The sequence below is a fragment of the Lathyrus oleraceus genome, chromosome 6 (assembly GCF_024323335.1).
Source record: "Lathyrus oleraceus cultivar Zhongwan6 chromosome 6, CAAS_Psat_ZW6_1.0, whole genome shotgun sequence".
Lineage (NCBI taxonomy): Eukaryota > Viridiplantae > Streptophyta > Magnoliopsida > Fabales > Fabaceae > Lathyrus > Lathyrus oleraceus.
The window spans coordinates 476,667,132-476,692,026 of record NC_066584.1 but is presented as its reverse complement, the minus strand read 5'-3'; the positions used below and the strand labels follow the sequence as shown (position 1 = coordinate 476,692,026).

The window sequence follows — 24,895 nt, the reverse complement described above, 5'->3', positions numbered from 1 at the left end:
TAACACTGATGTCTTCTGCCACATAAGCTTCATTCAAGAACTTCAATAGAGCAGTCCTATGAGCCTCAGAACTCATAAGTAGAGAAAGAATGGATATTTTTGAAGGAGTTTGGTTGAGCTGATCTACGACCTTGTAATCACTCTTCTTGATGATCTTCAAGAATTCTCTATCCTCTTCAGCAGTCACTGCTTTCTTAGATGAGCCTTCTCCTACTTCTGGAGGATCCACCTCTTTCCCCTTTATTGGTTCAACTGTTGGTGCACTTTCTTTGTTTGGGATCACTTCAGGAGAGAAAACCCTTCCACTTCGAGTCACACCACTAGCTCCAGCAATGTTAGTCACGTCTGGCTCTTTCAAGATTACTGGTTTGTTACCCACATAAACTACAGGCTCATAGTTCCAAGGCACTGCTTTGGTACTGTCAAATGAGAATGGAGCGGGAACATGGATAACCATGGGCTCAATCTTCTTCACTGGCTCTAGGTCAACATTTCTCTGATAAGGGACCACAAAAGGATTGGGAAGCCTCTCTTGATCAAATATAGGCACAATCACAGCAACATCCTCATCAATCTTTGCTCTAGTGAACTGAATAACCCGCTGATCCATCAAACGTTGAAGACAAACTTTGAATTCACCACACTGATCAGGGTTGGATGAACACACCACACAATTATCATGTACTCCATTCATCAATTCTGCTTCCATCAATCTAGCATGGACCAATGTTAAAAGAGTCTTCAACTTGAACACATCCTTTATCAATCCATCATCAGTTGAACTTTCTATAGCATTGACACCTGAACCATCATGTTTAGGTAAAGGATTGCTCCCCACATTTGGAACATCGGCAAAAGACAATATTTTCTGATCTATCAACTCTTGGACCCGGAGCTTGAACACTTTGCAATTCTCTGTTGTATGACCCTCTGAATTAGCATGAAAGGCACATCTAGCATTCTCAACATACCAAGGCTTATGCGGCTTCGACATTGGAGGTAATGCCCTTGGCACGACAGTCCCATTCTGAACCAGATATGGTAGCAATTGAGTGTAAGTCATTGGGATAGGAGTGGTATTCACATTATTGTACTGTTGATATGGCCTCTGTTGATTTGGTCGTTGCTGCTGAACTGGACGTGGTTGATTATTCTGTTGAATTCTCTGTTGATGTTGAGGTGGCGGAGCCTGGAATTGAGGTTGTGGAGCTTGATATTGAGGAACTGGAACTTGATAGTGAGGTACCGGAGCTGGAATAGGAACATGAGCAATTGGACGGTAAGGCATGGTTGGATATTGAGCAGCCGCTACGTAAGGGTACTGATAATAAGGCACAGAAGCGGGAGCTTTGTATGGTGGTCTCCCCCTCTGAGAAGAAATGGCACTAGTCTCACCCTCCTTCCTCTTGAATCCGTTGAAAGGCTTCTTCAAGATTGGTTGACTGCAGGAACCTCCCTGGATTTTACCACTCTTCAGTCCTTCTTCTACTCTTTCTCCCACGATCACCATGTCAGAAAATCCTGTGGACACACTACTGATCAATCTTTCATAATATTGGCCCTGCAAGGTTCCCATGAAAATGTCAATCAATTCACGATCAACCAGCGGCGGGTGCACCCTTGCAGCCAATTCTCTCCAGCGTTGTGCGTATTCTTTAAAAGATTCATTGTCTTTTTGGGCCATACTCTGAAGCTGAGTACGGTTTGGTGCCATGTCAGTATTATATTTGTATTGCTTTGCGAATGCTTCAGCCAACTCATCCCAAGTGTGGATGTTGCTACATTCCAACTGCATGTACCAGTCCAAAGATGCCCCAGTTAGACTGTCCTGAAAGCAATGGATCATGAGCTTATCATCTCTGGCATAGGCAGCCATTTTTCTGCAATACATTTTCAAATGTATGTTAGGACATGTGAGGCCTTTGTATTTTTCAAATTCTGGCGCTTTGAATTTTGGAGGAATCACCACGTCTGGGACTAGACACATCTCCAAGGCACTTAAACGGGTTGAGTTATGTCCTTCCAAGATTCTTAGCTTTTCGGCCAGAGCACGACACATCAAGATAGCCTCAGAATCTTGGGCAGCAGTAGGGATGACCACCGGAGTAGCTCCAATGTAATTCTGCATTTCAAACTCGTCCTGGAGCTCCTCATCAGTGCGGGGAATGGCCACTTGATTGACTACCGGAGGTCCTTGCGCAGCGACTCCATCAGCTACTCCAGAAGTATGCGCAGGTGGAGGCACATGAGTTCTTTCAGGCGGTGGAACAAAACCTGGAGGAAGACCGTAGATAACGGGATTTGGAATAGGAACTGAAGGTCCTGACTGAAGAGCAACCCCTTGAACTAGAGCATCGTTCCTTGCAGCAGCGGCAACACGAGCCTCTTCTTCCCTTCTAGCCAGAGCTTGTATAGCCTCAAAGATCTGCTCGATCTTGCTTTTGACAGAGTCCATCTCCTCTCTGAAGGCAACTTGTTCTTCTCTAACTACATCCATGATTCTTCTTGTGTTGGAGCGAGTAGCGTATGCACGTTGAGGAATCAGCTTGAACTACTGGACACAAGGAAAAATGGAATGAGTTTTTGTTTTGAGAAATGAAATGCATGATGCATATGTTAATGCACGTGGATTTAAAAATGTCTTTTATGCTTATGTTCAATTTTATTTTCAGGGAACCGTGTTAGATTCCTTGTAACTTAGCAAGCATTCAAAGAGATCATGGGGAATAAAACAAGAATAGAACCAAACTTTTTGTACAAAAGAAACTCAAAAATCCTTCATTCATTCAATTCAAAACAGAGTACAAGGATTGAGTACAAAATATTCTTTCAAACATAAAGGAAAGTACAACATAAAAAGAAAAGGTCAAACTGCAGGCTTCTGTTTGTTGAGATCTTCCAACTCTCCTTTGAACCTTTTTATCATGTCTTCACAAAGATAAATAAATTCAGTCACTGAACGAGGGATGTTGTCATTGTCTATGTCTTCCAAATCACATCTTAGCATCAAAGGCACATTCGTAGCCATGCCATTACAGAAGTCTATCAAACTGGCAAACTTGTCTCGGTACTCATTTCTTTGTTCATGTAAAAACTGGATGGTTTCCTCGCAGGCTGCCAAACTAGCATTCACATTTTCCCTTGCGTTCATCCAATCTTCACCTTCTTGTAGCAAAGAGTCATGTCGGCCTCTCTAGTATCGTTCCCACTCATTAGCATTTTCAACCTCCTGGCACTTTCCATTCCACATTTCAGGTGTAACCTGAGTAGCAGCCATAGCACTCTCTTTACTGCGGCGTTCTCGTTCTTCCCTTTCTTTTGATTCAAAGAGTGAAACACTGAGGTTGGCTATCTCAGCCTCAAGCGTCTCTCTTATCTTCTTTTTTTGTTTTGTGGCGAGCTTCCACCATTTCTCTTTCTCACGACAATCCCTCTCAGCCTCTTTCAGTTGGCTTTTGACGGTATTCAAGCAGCTCTCAGCCTGATCTAACCTCTGTTTGACTCTTTTTCTCTTATATTCCTCCTTATCAGTCCTTTCCACATTTGCTTGAAGTTGTGTTTTCTTCCGCCCAAGCTCCCACTTATGATTATCCCTTTCTTCAGTAATCCGGAGAAGGTTCAACCGTAGCTCTTCATTCTCTTTTTCCAAACTTTGGATGACAACTTTGAGCTCTTTAGCTTCCTCCATAGTGACGTGAGTAGGTTCTGGAGGATTTGTATGCATTGGAGGCTCATAAGGGTATGGTAGTTTGTCTTGAGAAGCTCTGGCTTGGACCCAACTTGTATATGGCCCTCTAGCTATACAATTCTTCTTTCCACGCTCCCTTTTTCCTTCTCTACGAACTTTAGTCCAGGCACGACCTATCCTCTTCACCAGATCAAAGTCCTTCGCTCCTTCTCCCAGCAAGAAACCTTCTAACAACTTGTCTTCTGGTTTGTCATTCATAGGAAACCCAAGTTGCCGCATAGCAAGCTCTGGATTGTAATTGATGCAACCTCGAGTTCCTATGAGTGGCACATTATGGAAGTTGCCACATTTGACGATTATGTCTACATCATCATAAACACGAGAGTACCAGGTGATGTCATTGGCAGTGAGAGACATGATTTTTTGAGACCACTTGAGGTTATCCTTGTTCTGAACAAAAGGCCCTTCGCTTGGTAAGTGAGATAAGAACCATTTATACAGTAAAGGAGCGCAACACTGGATCATCCCCCCCTTCTTCTCATTTCTCCAATGGATAGAGTGATAAACATCTGCAAGCAAGGTGGGAATGGGATTCTTTAGCAAGAAAATGCGTATAGCAGTCATGTCCACGAAGTCATCAATGTTTGGGAACAAGACAATCCCATAGAGTATCAAGGCTAACACAGCATTGAAAGCAACCCAATCTTCTTTACTTTTGAAATCTGAAGCTTTTCCCACTAAGAACTTCAAAGTGAAACCTGAAGTGCCTCCTTTTGGTCCAAGATTAGCTTTCACTTCCGCTTTATCTAGACGTATAGCTGAACCTATTTGTTGATGTGTAGGAAGTTCCCCTAGACCGGTGTAAGGGATTTCATCCTTGATACTAATGTTTGCTATATGTGAGAACTCTTCCAATGTTGGCGCCAACTGGAAGTCCTGGAATGTGAAACACCGCAAGGGAGGATCATAGAATTGTGCCAAAGTGAAAATGGCCCAAGCATCCACCTCGGTGTTCATGATAGTCAACAGGTCACCATACTCAACACAAAAGTTGTTCCTTCTGATTTTTTTCACATCTGAGATCAACCCCTTAATCAATCCTAGCTTTGGATTCCTGAACTTGAATGAATAAGTACTTTTTTGATTGCTACCCATGTCTTCTGAATGCCTACAATCAAACGAGTCTTTAGGTCCCTTGAAAATATGCACATGTCATATGTGTTATGATTATGAAATGTTTTATGTTTATGTATGTATAGTTGGGTAGATGATCATTGGAACATTCTGATTAATCACTTCATGGAGGAAAGGTTCCAGGAATAGGAAAACCAAACAGGTAGGCTCTAGGGTTTAAAAGGTTCCTAGAGTCATGGACCCAATTCAAGAATATTATCGTCAGAACGACTAATCGTAAGACAATAATATCTTTAAAAGGATCTATTCTAGGTGAGGTCTTTGTATTAACCCAACGAGTCCTAAGTCTCGTAGGTCAATACTACACAACCATCGACTCCACGGTTCTAGACACGGTTCCCAGAGTCATGGATCACACCAGACAATATTATCGTCAGAACGACTACTCGTAAGACAACAATATCCTCAAAAATGATATATTCTGAGCGAGGTCTTCGTATTAACCCAACGAGTCCTAAGTCTCATAGGTTAACACTACACAACCATCGGTCCTAAAAGCCATAGGTTCGGGGTTCTACAAAAGGTCCTCAGAATCATAGATCGAGGTTGAAAGTATCACCGCCAAAACGACTAATCGTAAGACAGTAATACTTTCAAGGGATCTCATCTGAGTGGGGTTCTCGCATCAACCTAACGAGTCCGATGTCTCGCAGGTCAATACTACACAACCACCATCCTAACTTAAGTTTTTTCTCATAGCTCGGGTATAAAGCTTTTCCTCACACAAATGCCAATAGTCCAGAAAGTTCCAATGATACCATATATCAATAATACAGCAATTGGAAATACAGATAATAAAGGCATATATAGATAGAACAAATAAGAAGTAAATAAACAGATAAAAGAAACACTCAAGCACAAAATAAACTAAATTAGGGTTGACTCGCTTAGGCAACTTGTACGTTCCCAGCAGAGTCGCCAGCTGTCGCGGCGCGAAAAATACCCGAGCGTAGGGAACGCTCGAAATATAAATAAAACAGAGTCGCCACCGAACTTTATTTATTCCCAAAGAGGGAAAGGGGAAATATCGATAAAACCCACAAAAATCAAAAAGAAATGGTCATCGCAACCAAATCGGGTTCGGGAGTCGGTTATGCAAGGGGAAGGTATTAGCACCCCTCACATCCATCGTACTCGATGGGACCCATCTAGTTAGTTTCGTGTTAGAGTGTTAGCGTGATATCGTTTGTGATCTTCTACTTATCGGGTGAGGAAAGAAAAATAAAGAAAGGAAAGACTTAGGGTTTTTAATATTAATGTGCCTGACAAGATTTCGCAATCCTGCTCCTACGTATCTCCAGGTGCTATGAAGAACTCAAGGCATACGTAGTTCTACCCAAAGAGAACTACTAAATGGATTACTTTTAAAGAGAGTGATGCTTGGATCACATTTGAGCGATTAAACCTTTACTTGCTGCTCACTCTTGGAGGCTGAAGTCTTTGTTTGTTTCGCATCAAAATAGATGTTACATACTCTTTTCTGAAAACGTTTTCGGGGTCGCACGAGGGCGGAAAATAAGTTTGATGAGTTTGAGTTGATTTTAAGCGGAGACAAGCATCTAAGCAGGGAGCTCTACTGCAGTACTCAGATGCTCGAAAAGGAAGAGGCCTAAGCCCAATCACTCTCTTTTCATCCAAAATTTTGTTTATGAAAATGTGTGGCAAATTAGGTCAAAGTTTATTAACGGAAGACGATTAATCAGACAGAGAGCTCTACAGCAGTGTCCAAATAATCGAGAAAGAGAAGGTCGATACCCAATCAATCTTTTTCTTCTATAAGAGAAATGACCTAATTCTAGTAATTACTGTATGTTAATATGGAAGACGAATGTTTGGACATTGAGCTCTACAGCAGTATCCTAACATTCGAAACAGAGAAAGTCTAAACTTAATCAGTTTCTTCCATTTTTATTATGAAAAGCTTTTAAAAACTGGGGGACGACTTGACGTTGGATCAAGTGTTAGAAGTTGACTTATGAAAATAATTTGGATGTGGCGGGGGTGTTGCTCGACTTTGTATCCAATTTGGATTTGATTAGGGAACAGACACTTGATGTTGGATCGGGGTTTTTATTCTTTGTGTTTGAATTGAAACAAGATGGGGTGATTTAAAGGTTTTGAAAATGATAGATATGTGGGTGTAGAAATGGTTCTAATTTTTGTGTGAAAATTGCTCGACGTTGGATCGAGTATTTGTTTTTATTCTTTTCTAGAATGGGTTGATTTTAATCTTGAAATTGACAATCAACTAATACAATAAAGTAAACGAAAGCGGTAAATTATTACACATTTTCGGGAATGGGGGTACAATTTATCGAATGGGGATACAACACAATAACTAAATCATACAAGTTTTGAAAGACACTTGTAAGAATAAAAGAATCTCGTTGTAAGAAAGCCCAAGAGAAAGCCAAAAGACTCAACACTAAAACATTTAAAACACACGCGCGCACACACACATACACACACACACACACACACACACACACATATATATATATATATATATATATATATATATATATATATATATATATATATATATATATATATATATATATATCTTGAACTGACACTGTATATATACACTTAAAACATGGAGTCATAAACCATATATATAACTTGAAATTTGACACTATAACCTACTCATATATGTATATGAATTTAAAGCCGAACGTGATATATGTCTGAAACCGGAAACCAAACAAAGCACATTTATATATGAACCAAAACAAAAAGTATACATTTATAAAAGTAAAAACAAAGTAATATATAAATACCCTTATAGAACAAACAGCAAATAAGTAGTTAAATGGATGCCAAAGTTTCTTAACTTTGTATTAAAACTTTAATTTCTAATGTTTAAATTATCATTTATAAAATAAAACATTTATTTTGAAAATAAAATAAATAAAAAAATAAAAAGTAATAATATAAATATGACAAAGATTTTTATCATGTTCATTAAAAGTTTGTTTTAAAATAAATTTCTAATGCCATTGATAAAAGCCATTATTGAAAAATAGGGAACACAAAAATTAAAAAAAGATTGCATGCATTTATAAGAAAAAGAATTGAATGGAATTACCAGCTACTAGAACACATAACTATTAGTTTCCATCCGTAGGAATATTTCACAACAGAAAACCAAATCATCTCCTAAATAATCCAAATTTTTAATGCATATTTACACTCACATAGAAACAAAAATATATAAACAACACAAACTCTTATTGTTATAGTACACACATAAACCATAAACTCATAACTCAAACACACACCTCAGATCTAAACATATATTGAAATGAAATCATGCATATTTTCTTCCTCTCTCCAAGACAAATAAAAAACAACAAGCATCTTCAAGATCAATCTAAAACAAACATCAATAACATAAATTAAACTCAAGAGAATGAAAAGAAATAAACTACCACGAAATAGCTACACCAACGGAAGCAGCAACAAGTCGGAGCGTGAACAGAGAGAAGCTACACGACGGAGGTCACGGTGGTTAGAGCTATGTGTGGTGGACAAAGCATTTGCGTTTGCAAAGGTGATGGTAGTTGTTTAGAATTCTTTTTCTTGTTTTGGTCTTTTTATTTCTTGTGATATTGAGGTAAGAGAGCAAGGAATGGAGGAAAAGAAGATGTGATAATTTGTTTCTTTTTAATAATGAGAGAGAGATACTTTTTCTTATGAGAGTGAGACAGCTATCAAGAAGTAGCAGAGGGAGGGCGGTTTGATAGGAAGTTGAGAGAGTTGACATTTGCGTGAGACTTGCAATAGACTACCAATTTTAGTAATCATATTGGAATCCTAGCAATGCTACTTGGATTTGAGTTATAGTTAGTTTTGTTGACACTGTCACTTGTAGAACACAAGCATATCTAATGAAAGTAGTATGTATATAAACTCAAATTAAAGTAATATAGGCATATCTAAAAAAACAAACCAAAGTAAATCTTAAATTAAAGGAAAAAGTAAAAAAAATGCTTAATAATTAGAATAAAACCAAAATACATAAAATAAAGTCACATTAAAAATATAGTTAGTTCTAAATAATTCTAAGAATTAATTTGGCTAAAAAAAAACAAAAATAATCAGATAAAAAAAGAATGAAATTTGGATGCGAAAGTGCTCGAAAAATTAAACTGAACGTATTAAAATAATCGGCATGAAATGTACTTCTCGGAAATGTACAGGTTTTGATTTAATGTTGAAATAAAACTTGACCGGTTAAAAGGCTCAGGCGGGAAAAAACACGACTGAAAAAGTAGTCGAAAAATTAAAATGAGCACATCGGATTATACTACGTTGAACGTAGATTAATAAAACTGATGTCAGAAAGCTCAATTTTTTTGCAATTTTTCGCCCGCTAATTCGAAGTACAGTTGAGAAACAATTCGACCGGTCTGTCTGTAGATTCGAAAAAATTAATTCAAGTATATTTCAAGCACTATGTGAAACAAAATGCATGTTATTACAAGTAAAAAAATACAAGCGTCATGTAAATGAACTGAATTACTGACTGAATAATCGTGAACAGACAATCAGATGCAAATGAATCGCTCTTGTACAATTTGTTGTTGATTCTCAAGCACAAACAAAACCTACAAAGATTCAGACGATGATAATTACTCTTGATTATCACATTCCGAACCTCTAAAATACGATGCAATAAAAATAAGTGATGCAACGAGATTGAGAAATCAAGTCCTTTGACTTCTTAATCAACAGACGACTGAATGAGTATTATCAAAGTCAGATAAAATGTCAGAATTCCTGATTTTTTACCTGAACCCTGATGAATGCTTTAAACTGATGAAATACACGACAAAAATGGATTGATTTATGCTGGTGATGCGAGTGAAAACTCAGGGTAAAATTTAGGGTATGACACCATGTTCCATCAATTTGAATAATAGGTTTGCATAATGCAAAACCTTTGATGCACGGGTTAAACACCCAAAAGATACAGTGAAAGATTCTATTTCCAGCAACACAGGTTCCGTCTGGCGTAAATACTGACAATGTCTCCATAGTTGCAACAGTTCCTGGTACGTATGTTTTTAGTGCCCATAAAAACCGTGACAATTCTTTGTATGAATCCTCCCAGTTGCCGAATACCTGTTCAACAGTCTTTGTCTTTGCAATCCATGCTTTCTTGTAAGATGGAGGATAATTATATCTTGTTCTGATATAAGATATTATTATACTCACCTTCACTGATGGGTCTTTGTTAACAAGCGGCAAAATGTCTTGACATACCAATGCAGCATGTAATTTACGGTGATCACAATTTTCCAAGCTTCCACACTTTTGCATGTCAGACCTTATAAATAGGAAATAGACTCTCACATTTCTCTCACACCAACACTCATTATTTCCTCAACAACATCAAATCTTTCATCTGCAACAACCTCTTCATTCTCCGACAAGATGTATATCCTCACAATGGGTGAATCGTATAGAGGAACAGTTGCAAACATAGCAACTTATGTAAGCGTTTAATTCTTTTGTTATTTGTCTAGAATACCTTTTAATAACATATCAACTTAGTAACGTGTTTTGTTGTTTCTTTTATAGGATGTTTCAAGGTTCCGTACTCGGATCCACGAGTATGTACACATGGACCCGATGATTCAACCGTATGTCGAACTCGCCGATTTCGAATATATAAGCAAAATAATATCTTGGTCAGTGGATAATAAATTCATTTTTGCGTTATGTGGGAGATGGCGTCCCGAGACACACACATTCTGGTTTCCAACCGGTGAGTGTATCTAACGTTGGAAGACGTCTACATGATATTGGGACTGCCTATCGAAGGTAAAGTTGTAAATGGTAAAACCAACTATGCGAATTCAATTTGCATGGATCTCTTGGATGTTGATTTGTTAGATGATAACTCAAGAGGCCAAGGTATACTCCTTTCACGCCTTAAGGCATACTATAACAACTTACATTTAGATGAGCATTCTACCGAAGAGGCTCGAATAATAAAAACTAGGTGTTACATTATACTTTTAATTGGTTCCTTTTTATTTCCCGAGGATAGTGGTTCTAGTATGCATGTTATGTATTTACCTTTACTAAGACATATAGATAGAATAAGAAGTTACAGTTGGGGATTCGCTTGCTTGGCCTATCATTATAGCTCTTTGTGTAAAAATTCACACAAAGATACATCTACCTTTTCTGGATGTGATGTTTTGCTCCAAGCATGGAGTTGGTCAAGACTAATGTCCCTAGCACCCATCAACAACAACCATTTCACATTTCCGTATGCACAAAAGTAAATTATTTTAAATGGTATATATTTACTTATTTTACCGATTATTATCTCTAACTAATATTTTTACCTTTATGGTGCAGATGGTCGGCACGTGGTATGAGTTATAACAGATATCCTAGACATTGTATTACCCAGTATCGCAATCTCTTGGATCACCTTCGACCGACAGATGTATGGATAATAACTTAATCATTTCGTAATAATTTGATAATTTCTTCTACCAAATTTATAATCTAACATACGTTCACATTTCAGTTTATTTGGCGTCCATACCTAAATTTGGATCATGATCATGAAATCAACGAAGAAGACGCAGTCGTATGGACTGCATGCACACGGATCATAAGATTCATCACTGTGGAGATGCACAACAGTGATCGTGTGAAATTGTAGTTCGGTATGCTTTAACACATCCCAGATCCCCTAGTAAATCTAGGAGAATGGCATTTATGCAAAGTTAACGACCAATGGAACTTCAACCCATGGCAAAGTTTCGCTAAATCTGAGTGTCGCAAATAGAAGCACCGCCATGACCATGTCTTAACTGACCACGAAAAATCAAGTCGTACTTATATGGCTTAGTACAAATCGGTTGGTTTTGAGTTCATCGTCGAGGATATGTACCTATACGACCCACGCCACGAAACTTACACATCAGACGCCTCAACATCTAACCCCTAACAACATTGTCAGACCGGCTACACACAACCCCCTATCCGTCAAACTTTTTGTTCCATAAACACACAAACGTACAACCCTAACATGTCATACACTCAACCACAATACAAAGAGGATACCCTGTACCACCACCAACAACTAGATCATCAACCAGAGGCCCAACATCGCTTCGCACCCAACATATCACCCTACCAAAGCCGATTTAGCCAAAACACTCAACGATCATTTGACAACAACCGTTCATCCTCCTACCATAGCCAAGAAGCCCAAACATCTTAAAATCGAAACCTTTAACAACCATATCTCTACCAAACACCACAACAATCTTTCCAATATTTCCTCGACGCATCATTCACACCAATGTCTCCCTTCAATCGTCCAGGTCGCCCACCAACAAGTCAAACACAACCCAACTACTCTGACATGGATCATGAACTCAGCTATGGGGGTACACCTTCGATGCATACACAAGACTACACTGATTTGCCTGTCTATCTCAACAGGCAATCTCCTGCCGTTGATAGTGATGTTTTTTGACCCTCAGATGCTCAAACACCTGGGGTGAATCATAAACGTGGGTTAGGGTTACAGGTTCGAGTAGCTAGGGGATTTGGGACCAAAGTCGATTAGGTGATCCCGATAATCAACATTAGTCTTTTTTGTGTAAACGGAAATTAATATTAATATGAGTTGGTCCGATTTCGACTTTATGTATCATGTAGACTATTTTTAGAAAAAAATCATAAAATACAAAGAGGTGTCAATCCAATTGGCGCCTCCCTTTAACCTTTACACATAGGCGTCAATTGGCGCCTCCTCTCTAAGTTTAAGAGGAGATGCCAATTGAATTGGCGTCTCCTCTTAAAAGTGGGGTAGATTGAAAAAAAAATTGAAATCAAGGTTATTTTAATAAAAAATTCTAATAAATAATTGTAGTATGAATTATATTTTATTTAGAATTTAATTTTATAAATATTTTATAGAATAAAATGGATCATTAAGATCGATAAAATGGATCATATTATCAATCATATAATGTGATTTTATGACAATTTTCAATATTTTTTATTTTAGTATATTTTAAATTATTTAGATATTAAATATTTTATATTTGGTTATCTATGTTGTTTATTAATTGATAAATTTCTTTTTTTTGTGAATATTATTTTTAAAAAAATTTATTAATGTTATAATATTTTACGGGTAAAAAAATAAATTAGATCTAAAATCCATTCCCACCCCCTTCTCCCTCCCCCTCTTTTGAACCAAACATTTGCTTAATTAAATTACCTCCCCTCCCCTCCCCTCCCTTTTATTAAAATCCCTTTCCTTCCCTCCCCTGCCCTGGTTCACAGACCCTAATGCAACACAAAGTGTCACCGAATACAAATTATGTATGTAGGTTTCCAAATTATGAAGAATTGTTACCTTCATTTTCAATGCCATTTTGCTCTCAAACAACGAAATCCCAGGAGATTCAACATAGGATGTCAAAACAGTTACTATACAAAAAATCAATGGGATAAGCTGTTAGAACTATTAGTTAGGCATTATTTCCGCTGAATATGCACATCACCCCATGAATGAACGCCATGGACTATGTCGCGTTCTCCAGAGTCCTGTTGCAAAATGACCCTACCGCTAACCAGCTAACCAAGTATTTTCTTGACAAACATCTTCAAGCTTTGATTGACAATTCCTTGCTTCATATTCACAGATAATCTTCCAACTTCCAATTGAACCGGTGTGATCCTGTGTTCGGGCTTTCCCTGTTTTCATGAGAAAAATGCAGAGATCCAAAATGCCACAGCCAAACCTGCTTGGTGTTCCTTTACCTTGGCATTAGGCTCGATATAGTTGATTACTTAATTGTGATCCTTCTTACTTTTTTTCAGCAACATCGACATGTGATCGATATATTCACAGCCAGCTTGCTTGCCCATTAACCATTGCAGTGCTTCAGCTGCAGCATCTTTTTCTGCACTCTTTTTATTGCTACAAGGTTGACCCATTATCTCCACTCCATTTAAGTCAACTGAAGATCGAAACTGGTTGTTCTTCAACTGTTTAGTCTTGTAGACAGGTGCAGCATATCCTGCTCTTGTAAGCAAAGTTTGGAGCTGACTCTTAGAATTATCACCCCCAGGTCCACTCTCTGTCCTTGAAACCAATGATGCTGGCTGTGAGGGGATCACGGATTTCATTGATGGTTTAAGGACCTGGCGACCAAATACAAATCTGCCTTCACATGAGTCGTTGGAAATCAGACACCGTACCGCGGATAGGAGGTTATGATGCGAGTGTATGCTCATTGTTGGAGAAAGTAGCTGTTAGGCACAACACAGCAATGTAAATTAAAATTATTGTTCATACCATCACTATAAATTTCTCAATAGAAAAGGCACTAACTATTCAAATTTCAAATATCAAGGAAAAGCTGGTCTGAGCATGAGCACCTACTTTGCTTTGAATGAAGTCATCAAGTTCTCTCCTTATACTCTGATGCATATCAGCAACAGTAGGTTCCATGAAAAACTCCAGATATCCTCCTAACATTTTTATGTGATTATCCTGATAGAAAAATTGGATTCAGTAAACCATAATACAATTAAAACTTTGGCTTCAATTTGAATATATAACATTTTATAGAAGATAGATTACACATTAGAACCAATAAAAAATCACAGGGTACTTACAGCATCTCCTTTTGATAAGCTTCCACCAAACAAAAGCACTACTGAATCAGACACGGCTGTTGAGTCACGGAGAAAAACTGAGTTCACTTTTATCTTCTCATTAAAAACTAACCACGGATATGGAATTTTAGTTTCCCGGGCATTAACCGAGTTCTAGGCAAATCGAAAGGACATGCATTTAAAAAGGAAGACAAAAAAAGAATCAAAAGACAGCATCAAAAACTCGAGTTTGAATATGTCAAGAGTTTCATAACCAGCAGCAATCATATTTATTAAACTAACCGAATATAAGAGCACTTGACCATCCTCCATTGTTTTCAAAGTGAATGACTTCTCATTATGCTGCAAATGAAATTACATCTTACTTATTTCAGTCTCAAAACATAAGAATAAGCTAATTACACTATATACTAAATTAACACATTGCACAACTCCAAACAGTACAATATTTCTCGGAAAACAGTGACAAATAACAGTTTAATGAGTGTGATGATCAACAGTAGGTTTAAATCATGATGACTTTCATAATTATTTTGAATCTAAAAAGTTATCATGTATCAGAGCTTATAGTAAAACACTAATTATTTTTAATTTAGTTAATTCTCTTCATATAATCAAGTAGGAAAATTTGGAAATACAAAATGTTGAAAATTTTCTACATAGAATTTGGGTTGGGTCTATGTTAACCCTACAGAACCTGCTTGTAAGGTGATGATCGCTTCCAATTATAAATTTATGTCCAGGTTTTAATACGATCTTAAAATTTGGGTTGAATCTAACTCAACCATTCAAAACCGGATTGTGAGATGAAGACTGCACTCGATTATAAACTTATGTTCAAACCGAATTCCATCCAATGTGGGACTCTTAACATCTACAGCCAAACATGTGATGCCAGAACTTCCAAGAGTATGTGAAAAAAAGATAAAAAGATCTTGTTAAAATTAATTTACATTTTTTTATCAATCAGGGCTTGAAAGGCCGTGGGTTTACCCAGTGGTGGATGTCACCGGTTCAAGTCCACGTATAATAATTATCCTACAAAAATTATTACAATAAAACTAGAAAAAAGAAGCCTCATAAAGTCATTAGATAATTAGTTGCCCTTCAAATCAAAGACTTGCAGAGCTTTAGTTATGAGGAAAACAAAATCCGGCTTTAACAAATATATTTAGACCATAAAGGAAGGAGGCAATGCGGAAAAGATGTTGTGCTTGTGCATATGTTAAAATGGATGCCATGGTGAAAAAAGGAGAAGGTTTGAAGGGGCATTTGTTCCTTTTGGGTCTAATCTACATTCAGTACTGATTAAGGGAATGGCGTTTATATTAGTAGACGTGTCATATAAAAAGGCATAAAAAGGCATACCAGCACAGAACAAATTCCAGGATATAGACCATAGCAAATAACTGCCCGGATAAGATTCACATCATAGCTCCATGTGTTACAGCTTGTTGTGTTGCTATCAACTAATCCAATATCTGTAAGCATGCCTTTGAACTCCCTCCGAAGAGCATCAATAGATTTCATGGATTGGAATGAAAGAAAGTTTTTCCAACAATATTCATATCCACCCAGGTCTATCTCAGCAACTTTCCAACCCTCATAAGCGCGCACAAGTGCTAGGTGGTCACTGTATGCACCAGAGAATTGAGATTTTGCCGCCTCGGCAAGCTGCGATGAAGATCTTTGAACTCAAATAATGAAACCAAGTTCACAATGAGGATAAGAGGGAACAGGGGAATAGGGGGAAGAAATAAGGAACTGAGACATATATATTTGCTTCAGTCATTAGTCAATCATCGAAAACAGGAGCAGCTTACATCTTTTTTATCCAGTGGTGTTAGAAAAGGATCTCTCACACTAAGACCAGCAACAACAGTTAATATGGGATCCAGGCAATTGAGGATAGCACCTAATAGAAGCATCTTGCCAAGTTTGGGTTCCATAGGAAGCTTTGTCAAATAGTGTCCTGTCAATTGGAAAACCAAGCACAAGTTTTCATCATTTTGAGGGCAAACTAATAAGCCAAACTTTCCATTACTAAGTAAGGTACCTACCTAGAATTGTCAGATTCTCATTCACGTCCAAAGCCCCAATTATTTTTAGATATTCAACTGCATTTTGTACCTATGAATAAATATTAAAATAAAAATGAGGTGCAATTTATATAAAAACAATCAACAAAATATATGAATAAACAACTTATCTAATTAAAAATAAAGGAATGCATGATTTGATGGAGTTTTACAGAATAAATCAACTGCATAATTACCGCGAGTATCTCAGGAGACTGCAAAGCCCTAGACAAGAAGTCAGATATACTTCCAAGTCTTAGACTTTTGATTTGTAAACAGAGAGACTGCAAAGGTGTTCTCAAAATTTCTGGCAATTGATACTCTGCAAAACCATCATATACACATCTAGGATAGAGATGGTAACACTCTCCAGGTTGAACACGGCCAGCTCTTCCTCTTCTCTAGAAAAAAGGATTTGGGGGAAAAAAGGATAACATTAGTAATGTTTAACGTCCAACAGTTTCATGATTCATACTCACACACAAATGCCCCCTAAACCCAAAGCCTAGAGAGCAAAATGTTAATTTCTATTTGAATACCTTCACTCACACAACGCACTAAACCTGGGCATGTAATCAATGTCAACCCCCTCCCTCAAACTAAAAAAGCATTCAAACTGTTCTTAGCCTCTTCAATTTGTAAATAATGGTATAATATGACATTGTATTTGTACCAATAAAGTCAAGTGAATAGCATGGAACCTCTAAATGAACTTATATGATTGTGGTTTATTTGACTCATATGCAATGGAGGACTTGGATATTAGTTATTAGTACTAATTATAAGTCTTCTAGGGAAGGCCAAAAAACTTCATCTGAGTCCTACGAGATAATCTAAGATACGCTAAGATTGAAAACTGATCCTTAGAGATAAACCAAGATATTCTAAGTTCTAACATTAGCAAGATATTATTTTATATTCTGACAACTGCTTTATCATGCAAATTATGCATTGTTAAATTCAAACCGACGAAACTGTAAAAATGGTTCCAATAGTCAAGAGTCCATAGTATTCTGCCAAACTAAACTGATATGAACTAGGAAAAATAATTGCAAAAAGGAAACTAATATACATACTTACGTATACATGATTGGCAGCATAGAAAACGATGCTCGGCAACATTGTAAATTGAACATATTATAAAAGTGAATGCCAGATACACAACAAAAGTATAACATTACTTGATGAGCAGAAGCCTTAGAGATCCATGTAGGATGCAAACAAGGCGCATTATTCAGTGCATCATATGATGTTTCTTTTGCTTTTCCACAGTCCAGAACAAAAACAACATCATCTATTGTGATACTCGTTTCAGCAATATTTGTTGCTAGCACTATTTTTCTCACTCCATCTTCAGGCTCTTCAAATATTTCTTTCTGCATATCCAATAATGTACAATTTATATAAATATTGGGTGTAAGTAGGACGTTCAATCACATACTTCACTCTACATGTAACATATTGTTAAAGGTAGTTTCCAGAAAACACTTTGGTATAGGATATGATCATGCTTTTTATTTCAAACATAAGATTTTGCAAACTTTGTTGCTAAACAAGTGTCTAGGTTAGGTAACAGCGCAAACACTAACATTCAGTAGTCAACAGGCAGAAGATTACTTGCTCTGAACTAGCCATTGAGCCATGACACGTAAGCAACAAAACACGGTTTGGATCTCCCAAGACAGTATGTGCTTGGAGCTTCTCTTTCAGAGAGCTGATATCATCCCACCCAGTCATGAAAACCAAAACAGCGCCAGGCCTTTCATCCTCACAAATATTGCACAGGATATATTCTATGAGACTAAAACCAATACAGTCTGGATTCCAACATGACAAAGACTCCTGTGTCTGAAGGCTGTAATCTTTGAAATCAGCAGATCTAATTGCATCCTGGTCACATTTTTCAAAAAATGAACGTAATTTAAGAAAAATACTAAACATGCACTGAAGCAACTGCAGTTCATAATTTCTTGCATACCTCCACGGCAGAAGCAATTTGACTTTTCCTCTTTCTTGGGGCCTGTTTGTTCATTTTCCACAACCTCTCTTGGCCATAATCATCAATTTGATTAGAAGGAGTCAATCGATAGCCCGTCGTTTCAAGAATGCTCTCCAAAAAGAGAGTTCTAACAGGGTGTGTAAAGCCCTATATCAATGAGCACATCAGCCGAAACAAGAAAAAGGAAAGCTTATATTTCTTGGCACCAAAGTATTAGCCTTTCATCACCAAATATTAAAATATCTATCCCAAGGTAATAATTAAAAAAACTGAAATAGAAACTGCTTGGAAACATGAATCCTTGAGCAAATTTCATTTCCTTCTATGATGACATTATACCTAGGTTGAACCCTCTTATGATTTGGATAGACCTAACTCAACTCACAAAACCAGCTTGTAAGGTAAGAAATATCTTCTACTTATAAATACATTTTGATGTCATATCACATCAATGTGGAACTCTCAACAAACCCATTTACCCAGTTCCTCCATATCATCCCATTTTATTATATTGTTTAAACAGTGTTTTTAAAGCCAAACCCCAAAAATACAGTAGTTTCATTCTTGTTATTTTGTTTCAATCAATTAAAAAACCCAAAATATCTTGTTACCACATCCAATTAGCAACGATTTTGTAGTAGTTGATTGTTGAAACACAATCACTGTGGAGATCGGTGTACTTGCCATAAAAAGTAGTGTACTGAAATACATTATCAATGATTCCTGAAATTGAAAATTCTCAATCACATTGAACCCTTTTAGAGACAATTTCAAGACTCAATTGAATGACTCAAAAAGGACTAACATGGTAGGATTTTCCATTCAAGGATTACTTTGGAATTGGGACCAAACTGCTTAACCTCTACAATTTGTGGGACTAAATTAACGATTCACTCAATTTCCAACTTAAAACATTGGATTGGTTCACAGGCTAGTCGGCCACTCATACAGTTCACCAATCATAATGGCCAATTCAATATTTCTAAGAGCAATTTTTCGATCAATAGTATGTTTGGCATGACAAAACCAGTTATGAACTAGTTCACTACAGAATCTATCAGACTAACCAATCCTGCAACAACCCACATTACCACATAAACAAGGACTATCATTTAGTTTTTGAAACACACCGATATATTCACTACTGGAGCCCCATTAAAATATGAAGAGAAGAGCTCTGCATCTAGGGTAGCACTCATCAAAATCAGTTTGAGTTCGGGCCGACGGGGAAGGAGTTCTTTAAGGACAATAAGCAAAAAATCTGTTATAAAAAATGCAAGATCAGTAATATTCAGAAGAAATCTTCTGAAAGTTAAGATTCGATCAAATTCAGAGTTCAACCTTCATTCATCCCACGTTCATGAATTTCATCGACAATAACATGAGTTACACCTTTAAGGTTTCTATCAGCCAGTAATCTTCTTAATAAGATGCCTGTGGTGCAAAAGAGAAGATGGGTATCTCTCCCTTTCATTCCCTCCAGTCGAACTTTATATCCAACCTTTCAAAAGAAAAGAGTGTCTGTGAGCCACCAATAGTGAAATACTTGAACTCTCATATAACAGTAATTAGAGGGGATAGTATATTGAAAGTAATTGTTATTGGCAGACAAACTCACAGATTCACCCAATTTCTCCCCTCTCTCAAAAGCAACCCTTTCTGAAACAGACATGGCTGAAATGCGTCTTGGCTGTGTGCATATAATATTACAAGCAGCTCCATGAATTGATTCTATCTCAGACTCTAAAATAAATTGAGGAATTTGTGTTGTCTTGCCACAACCTGTTTCGCCTGAAATGATGACTACCTGCAAAATATGTCTTTTAGCAATTGACAATTGAATTAAAAATGTCAATTAACAAAAAATGAAAATTGAAATTAAGACTAAGAACTACTTTTAAATATATATTTGGCCGCAACCAGCCAACATATACAAATCAAGTATAGGATAACACAGTAATGAAACAAGATGCATACTACATTTTTATTTATTTATTATTAATAAACGCATTTATTGTCTCAATAAAACATCAGTAGCTCAGCAAAAGAATGTCATATCAGTGGTCAAATAAAAGCTGAAAATATTATGTATGATTCCAAGGGTCTTAAGGATCCCGTGATTTCTGCCAAGGACAACTGTTTCATTCCAAGAGACTAAATAGGTTTTTAGTCCCTTTAAATACAGTGACTTTTGTTTTAGCCCCAGAGTATTTATTACCATTTCCATCCCTCATTGTTTTAGAATATGGACTTTTTGTCCTTGACTCGCTGACATATTTCCTTGTCTTGTTTGTTACGTACAGATGAGAATGTCATGTCAGCGTTGCCACAAGCCCAAATTCATCTTGAAAAGATTAAAATGTGGCAAAAAAATTACTAAAAGTGTAATGTCATGTCATCATCTTCCTCTCTACTTCCAAACCTTAACTACCCAGTTTCCTCCTTCAACACTTATAATGGCGCCGACCACCACACTTCACGCCCTTCTTTCCACTCAGCCAGCCACAGTCCTCAGAGTCATTTCCCTCAAAAAATAAAAAACCAACATTTCCAACCATTCTGTTTCCATAAATCAATCTAATTCCTTACCCGGAAACCTACAACCTGTAATAATCAATTGTAGAATGATAGCTCATTAAAAAGAAAAAGAAGGAACCGAGTTTAAGATACTAGAAACCATCAGCCCCTCTGTCAACAGCAATGATGAAATTGATAACTCGACCAGCAGCAACATGATGGGCAACAATTGCTTCACAACAGGACAAAGGAACAATGGCTTATATGACATAGTTACATGACTCGCATTACCACATGTGTCTGATAAAGAATAACTAGAGCAGTGCACTCGCATTACCACTTATGTGTCTGATAAACAATAACTAGAGCAGTGCACTCGCATTACCTCTTATGTGTCTGATAAACAATAACTAGATCAGTGCACTAGAGCAATTGATCTAATAGATTTTTTTATCTTCTGGACAGAATAATAAATTCAAATCGTATTCCTGATATTTATAATCATGTAACGTTGATGCAATTCTCTTAATAGCCAACCTCAACCTACAAAAACAACCCCCTTTTTAATGACCACTGCAGCAGCAGCAGCAACAAACAACCATACCACCAACATACTTAAACCATTCATTCTCCAATAAAAGGATAGAGTCTATATTTACCTAATATTGTTTGTTTAAACATTTCGACCACCAAAACTCCAATTTCTTTTTTTCAGGTCTTGTAAATTTCACAATACAATTTTCAGTTTGCATAAAAGCATTGAATTTATCCTCTGAAACACCTCACAACTGATCTTCCGTGTGTAAGCCAGTCAAAATTGGTCAACATTTCAACACCGCTATCATAAGACTAGCATGAACATGTTATAGAAATAGTTTTGATGATACACAACTCCACATATAATGCAGTTAATAAATCACAGAGGCTGAATCCATAAAATTAATAGCCCTAATGAAACATCTTATACAATTATTCAACAAACCTGATTCTTTGATATGACCGATAATATTGCTTCTTTCTCATTATAAGCGGGGAGATTGCTTCGAAATTCTAGCATTCTTTTTCCTTCAGATGACTCCTGAAATGAAAAGGTAAGATGTCAAGAACATTCACGCTATTTTGTTGTCTAAAGGGTTTCTGAAGTGTTAACTTGGCCAAGAAAAATGAAATTTTAAGGGTCGCGTGAGATCTTGTGAGTTGAACAGCCCAGTGGTAGTAAGGTCATAAAATCGTCTGACCCACTATCTAACTTGCGATCTTAACAGCAAATAACAATGACTAATGACCATGAAAAAGAACCACAACAGCAACAACCAAGCCTTATCCCACTAAGCGGAGTCGGCTACATGGATCAACTTCCGCCATAATGTTCGGCCATGAAAATGAACCATCCAAACTTTTTCTTTTAACCTATTAATTAATAGATAAGTTCGGCATGAACACAATAGCCATCTTCCATATCGCAACCCTCAAAACGAAAGTTCAAAGAAAACAGAAGATTATTCATAAAATGTAAAGACCTTAACTTTTCTTTTTCCCTCAATAAAACGCTGCAACACCTCGTGTAACATCTTACATGGAATATAAATTACTATATTGCAATGAAGTTAATATCGACATCTTTTGACTCCGAAATGTAAAAAAAATTAAAAGTGCACATGAACTATATCACAATACTGAACAACGAAGACATGACAGAATTTTATATCCAAGTTAAAGTAACCTGCCAAGCTTGTTGCACATCTCGCATTTGTAAGCTTCTCTGCCAGAGAATTTTCTCCACAACAGCCTTACTGGATGATGGCGGCTCAGGCTGTTCAAAAAGCCCTTCATCTGTACCAAGACTGCCATCACTGCTTGACAAATCTGAAAAGCTTTTGTTTATCCTGGGCTTTTGACTAAGGTATTCCTCAAAATGTGCACCAACCCGCCTGAACACAGTGATAGGCATGCTCACCTATCAATTACTGAAAGCTTTACTAAGGTGTGTTGTGTGAGTGGTAAATTTATTATATCAATGAGATTTGTTATGAAATTACATCAAAAATTCATCATGCTTCACATGCATTCAAACAGAAGAATAATATAAAGGGGGAAGTAAAAAGGAAGAGCATTTAAGGGTGGTGTGTTTGGATTGATGGAATGTAACGGAACGGAATGGTAAATAATGAGATTCCATTGTTTGTATTTGTAAATAATGGATAGAATAGAATGTTCATTCGATTCCTTTCCATCCAAACCCTCATTTTTTGTTTCATCCAATTTGAGATGCATGCAATGGAATGTGATATTTTTTTTAAAATAGCCAAACAATAGAATAGAGTGGGATCTATATTCCATTCTGGTATGTTCCATTCTGCTCTGTTTCGTTATGTTCCATCAATCTAAACATAGCCTAAATTTTGTATAATGTCTAAAATAATAGAAAACGAGAAAGTAGAGAACAAACCACATAGTAAGATATATACCTCCCTCTGAGGCTTCCTTTCGTCCAAATCATATCTATAGTTAGGAAGTGGCACCTTACTGAAGACAGCAACCTTTGAATACATATGGCTGCCATAAACAAGTGCAATTGAATTGAGCAATAAAGACCATACCAAACAATACTTGTGATTCAAATTCAAACACATTAGTATTATTCAAACCAGAGAATAGAAAACAAACCTATACAAGCCCATTCTACTAGCCAAAACTGATATTTCATCAAAATCACGCCTATCTTTTTTCTCCCTTGAAATCAACTCTTGCTTACTCTCATCATTCAAGAGCATTGTAAATTTTGGTTTCCACTCCTGCATGATATCATTGGGGAAACCACTCTGCACACCAAATTTCGAACCAGGCAAAATCAACAGAGAAAATTAAACATCCAACTCAAATACCACTACTAATATAAAAGGAAACAGTTTAAGTAAACTCACCGGTAGTGAAGGAACTTCAACTTCGGAAACGACGTCGTCGTAAGCAGAAACAAACCGCGAATTCGTCTTGTTATCTGATAAGGTGGTTTGAATAGTAGTAGGTATGGTTGTGAGATTTTCGCGGAGCTTGGCGGAAACTGGAGTGGGGGAGTTAGCGGAGGTGATGACGGAGCGGAGACGGTGGTGCGGAGGAACGTAGATAGCGCCATGGGAGGACAGCGAGGGGCGGTCCTTCATGGCGAGAAATGGAAGATGAAATGAAGGTTTTAGGGTTTTGGGAATGGAAGGAGCGGGAAGCATAGAAGGTTAAACGGCGTCGTATTTTTGATTTTGTGATGGTTCTATCACTTCTCTGTGCGTGTGTGTGTGTCAGTAAAAAGGAGATGATGAACGATGGTGGTGAGATCTCTCTTTCACGCTCATGATGGAGCGTGCATTTACTACTAACGTTGACGCCACGTCACTCCGGACACTACCACGTCTGTATATGGTTTTTCGAGGAGAAGATGAATATGGAAAAGAAAATCAATTCTTATGAATAAGTCTTCATTCTTTTTATTACTTCTCTCACCATAAATACACTATTAAAAAACCAAAAATGCTTTAAAAAATTTAAAAATACATTTTTGGACGTAAACTAATCCATATTTAGGTTATTTGTAAGTGAGTTAGACTTTTATTTTTGATAAAAAAAATTAATACGAAAATTCATATCCTTATTATTTACGAAAGTGCACGGTTGAACGAGTTTTTAATCAAAAAAATATGAGATCCTACTCCTTCCCCATTTTTAGCATATTGTCTCAAACTTTGAAACTATCTCAAA

At 37.0% G+C, this 24,895-nt stretch overlaps 2 protein-coding genes across 4 annotated transcripts; both read right to left on the bottom strand.

Annotated features, from left to right (window-relative positions):
* Positions 1–3,193: 3,193 nt before the first annotated feature.
* Positions 3,194–10,371, bottom strand: LOC127096345 (uncharacterized). The gene is made up of 3 exons (XM_051034929.1): positions 10,252–10,371; positions 3,652–4,624; positions 3,194–3,546 (listed from the first exon to the last, which is right to left on the bottom strand). Exons 1-3 carry the CDS (start codon positions 10,369–10,371, stop codon positions 3,194–3,196), a joined length of 1,446 nt encoding a protein of 481 aa, XP_050890886.1.
* Positions 10,372–13,266: 2,895 nt separating this feature from the next.
* Positions 13,267–24,612, bottom strand: LOC127095155 (DExH-box ATP-dependent RNA helicase DExH5, mitochondrial). 3 transcript variants are annotated; one of them, XM_051033885.1, is made up of 19 exons: positions 24,070–24,612; positions 23,813–23,967; positions 23,614–23,701; positions 22,869–23,102; positions 22,128–22,223; positions 20,247–20,435; positions 19,970–20,129; positions 19,759–19,889; positions 18,608–18,775; positions 18,247–18,519; positions 17,710–18,005; positions 16,827–17,025; positions 16,612–16,681; positions 16,375–16,523; positions 15,920–16,225; positions 14,834–14,893; positions 14,552–14,704; positions 14,316–14,426; positions 13,267–14,182 (listed from the first exon to the last, which is right to left on the bottom strand). In XM_051033885.1, exons 1-19 carry the CDS (start codon positions 24,367–24,369, stop codon positions 13,721–13,723), a joined length of 3,600 nt encoding a protein of 1,199 aa, XP_050889842.1. In that variant the 5' UTR covers positions 24,370–24,612; the 3' UTR covers positions 13,267–13,720. The 3 variants fall into 3 exon arrangements, with proteins under 3 accessions (XP_050889842.1, XP_050889843.1, XP_050889844.1); XM_051033886.1 differs by having other exon boundaries at positions 16,827–17,030; positions 17,811–18,005; XM_051033887.1 differs by lacking the exon at positions 24,070–24,612 and having other exon boundaries at positions 22,869–23,076.
* Positions 24,613–24,895: the final 283 nt, after the last annotated feature.

Coding starts and splice junctions, on each gene's coding strand:
- LOC127096345 (XM_051034929.1), bottom strand. CDS start 10,371: ATGTTTGCAACTGTTCCTCTATACGATTCACCCATTGTGAGGATATAC. Junction 4,625..10,251: donor AGGAAATAATGAGTGTTGGT/GTGAGAGAAATG, acceptor TTCACATTCCAG/GACTTCCAGTTGGCGCCAAC. Junction 3,547..3,651: donor GCTCAAAGTTGTCATCCAAA/GTTTGGAAAAAG, acceptor CACAACTTCAAG/CAAATGTGGAAAGGACTGAT.
- LOC127095155 (XM_051033885.1), bottom strand. CDS start 24,369: ATGCTTCCCGCTCCTTCCATTCCCAAAACCCTAAAACCTTCATTTCAT. Junction 18,776..19,758: donor CTCCAGTAGTGAATATATCG/GTGTGTTTCAAA, acceptor TCATTGATATAG/GGCTTTACACACCCTGTTAG. Junction 14,183..14,315: donor ATGACTTCATTCAAAGCAAA/GTAGGTGCTCAT, acceptor TGTGCCTAACAG/CTACTTTCTCCAACAATGAG.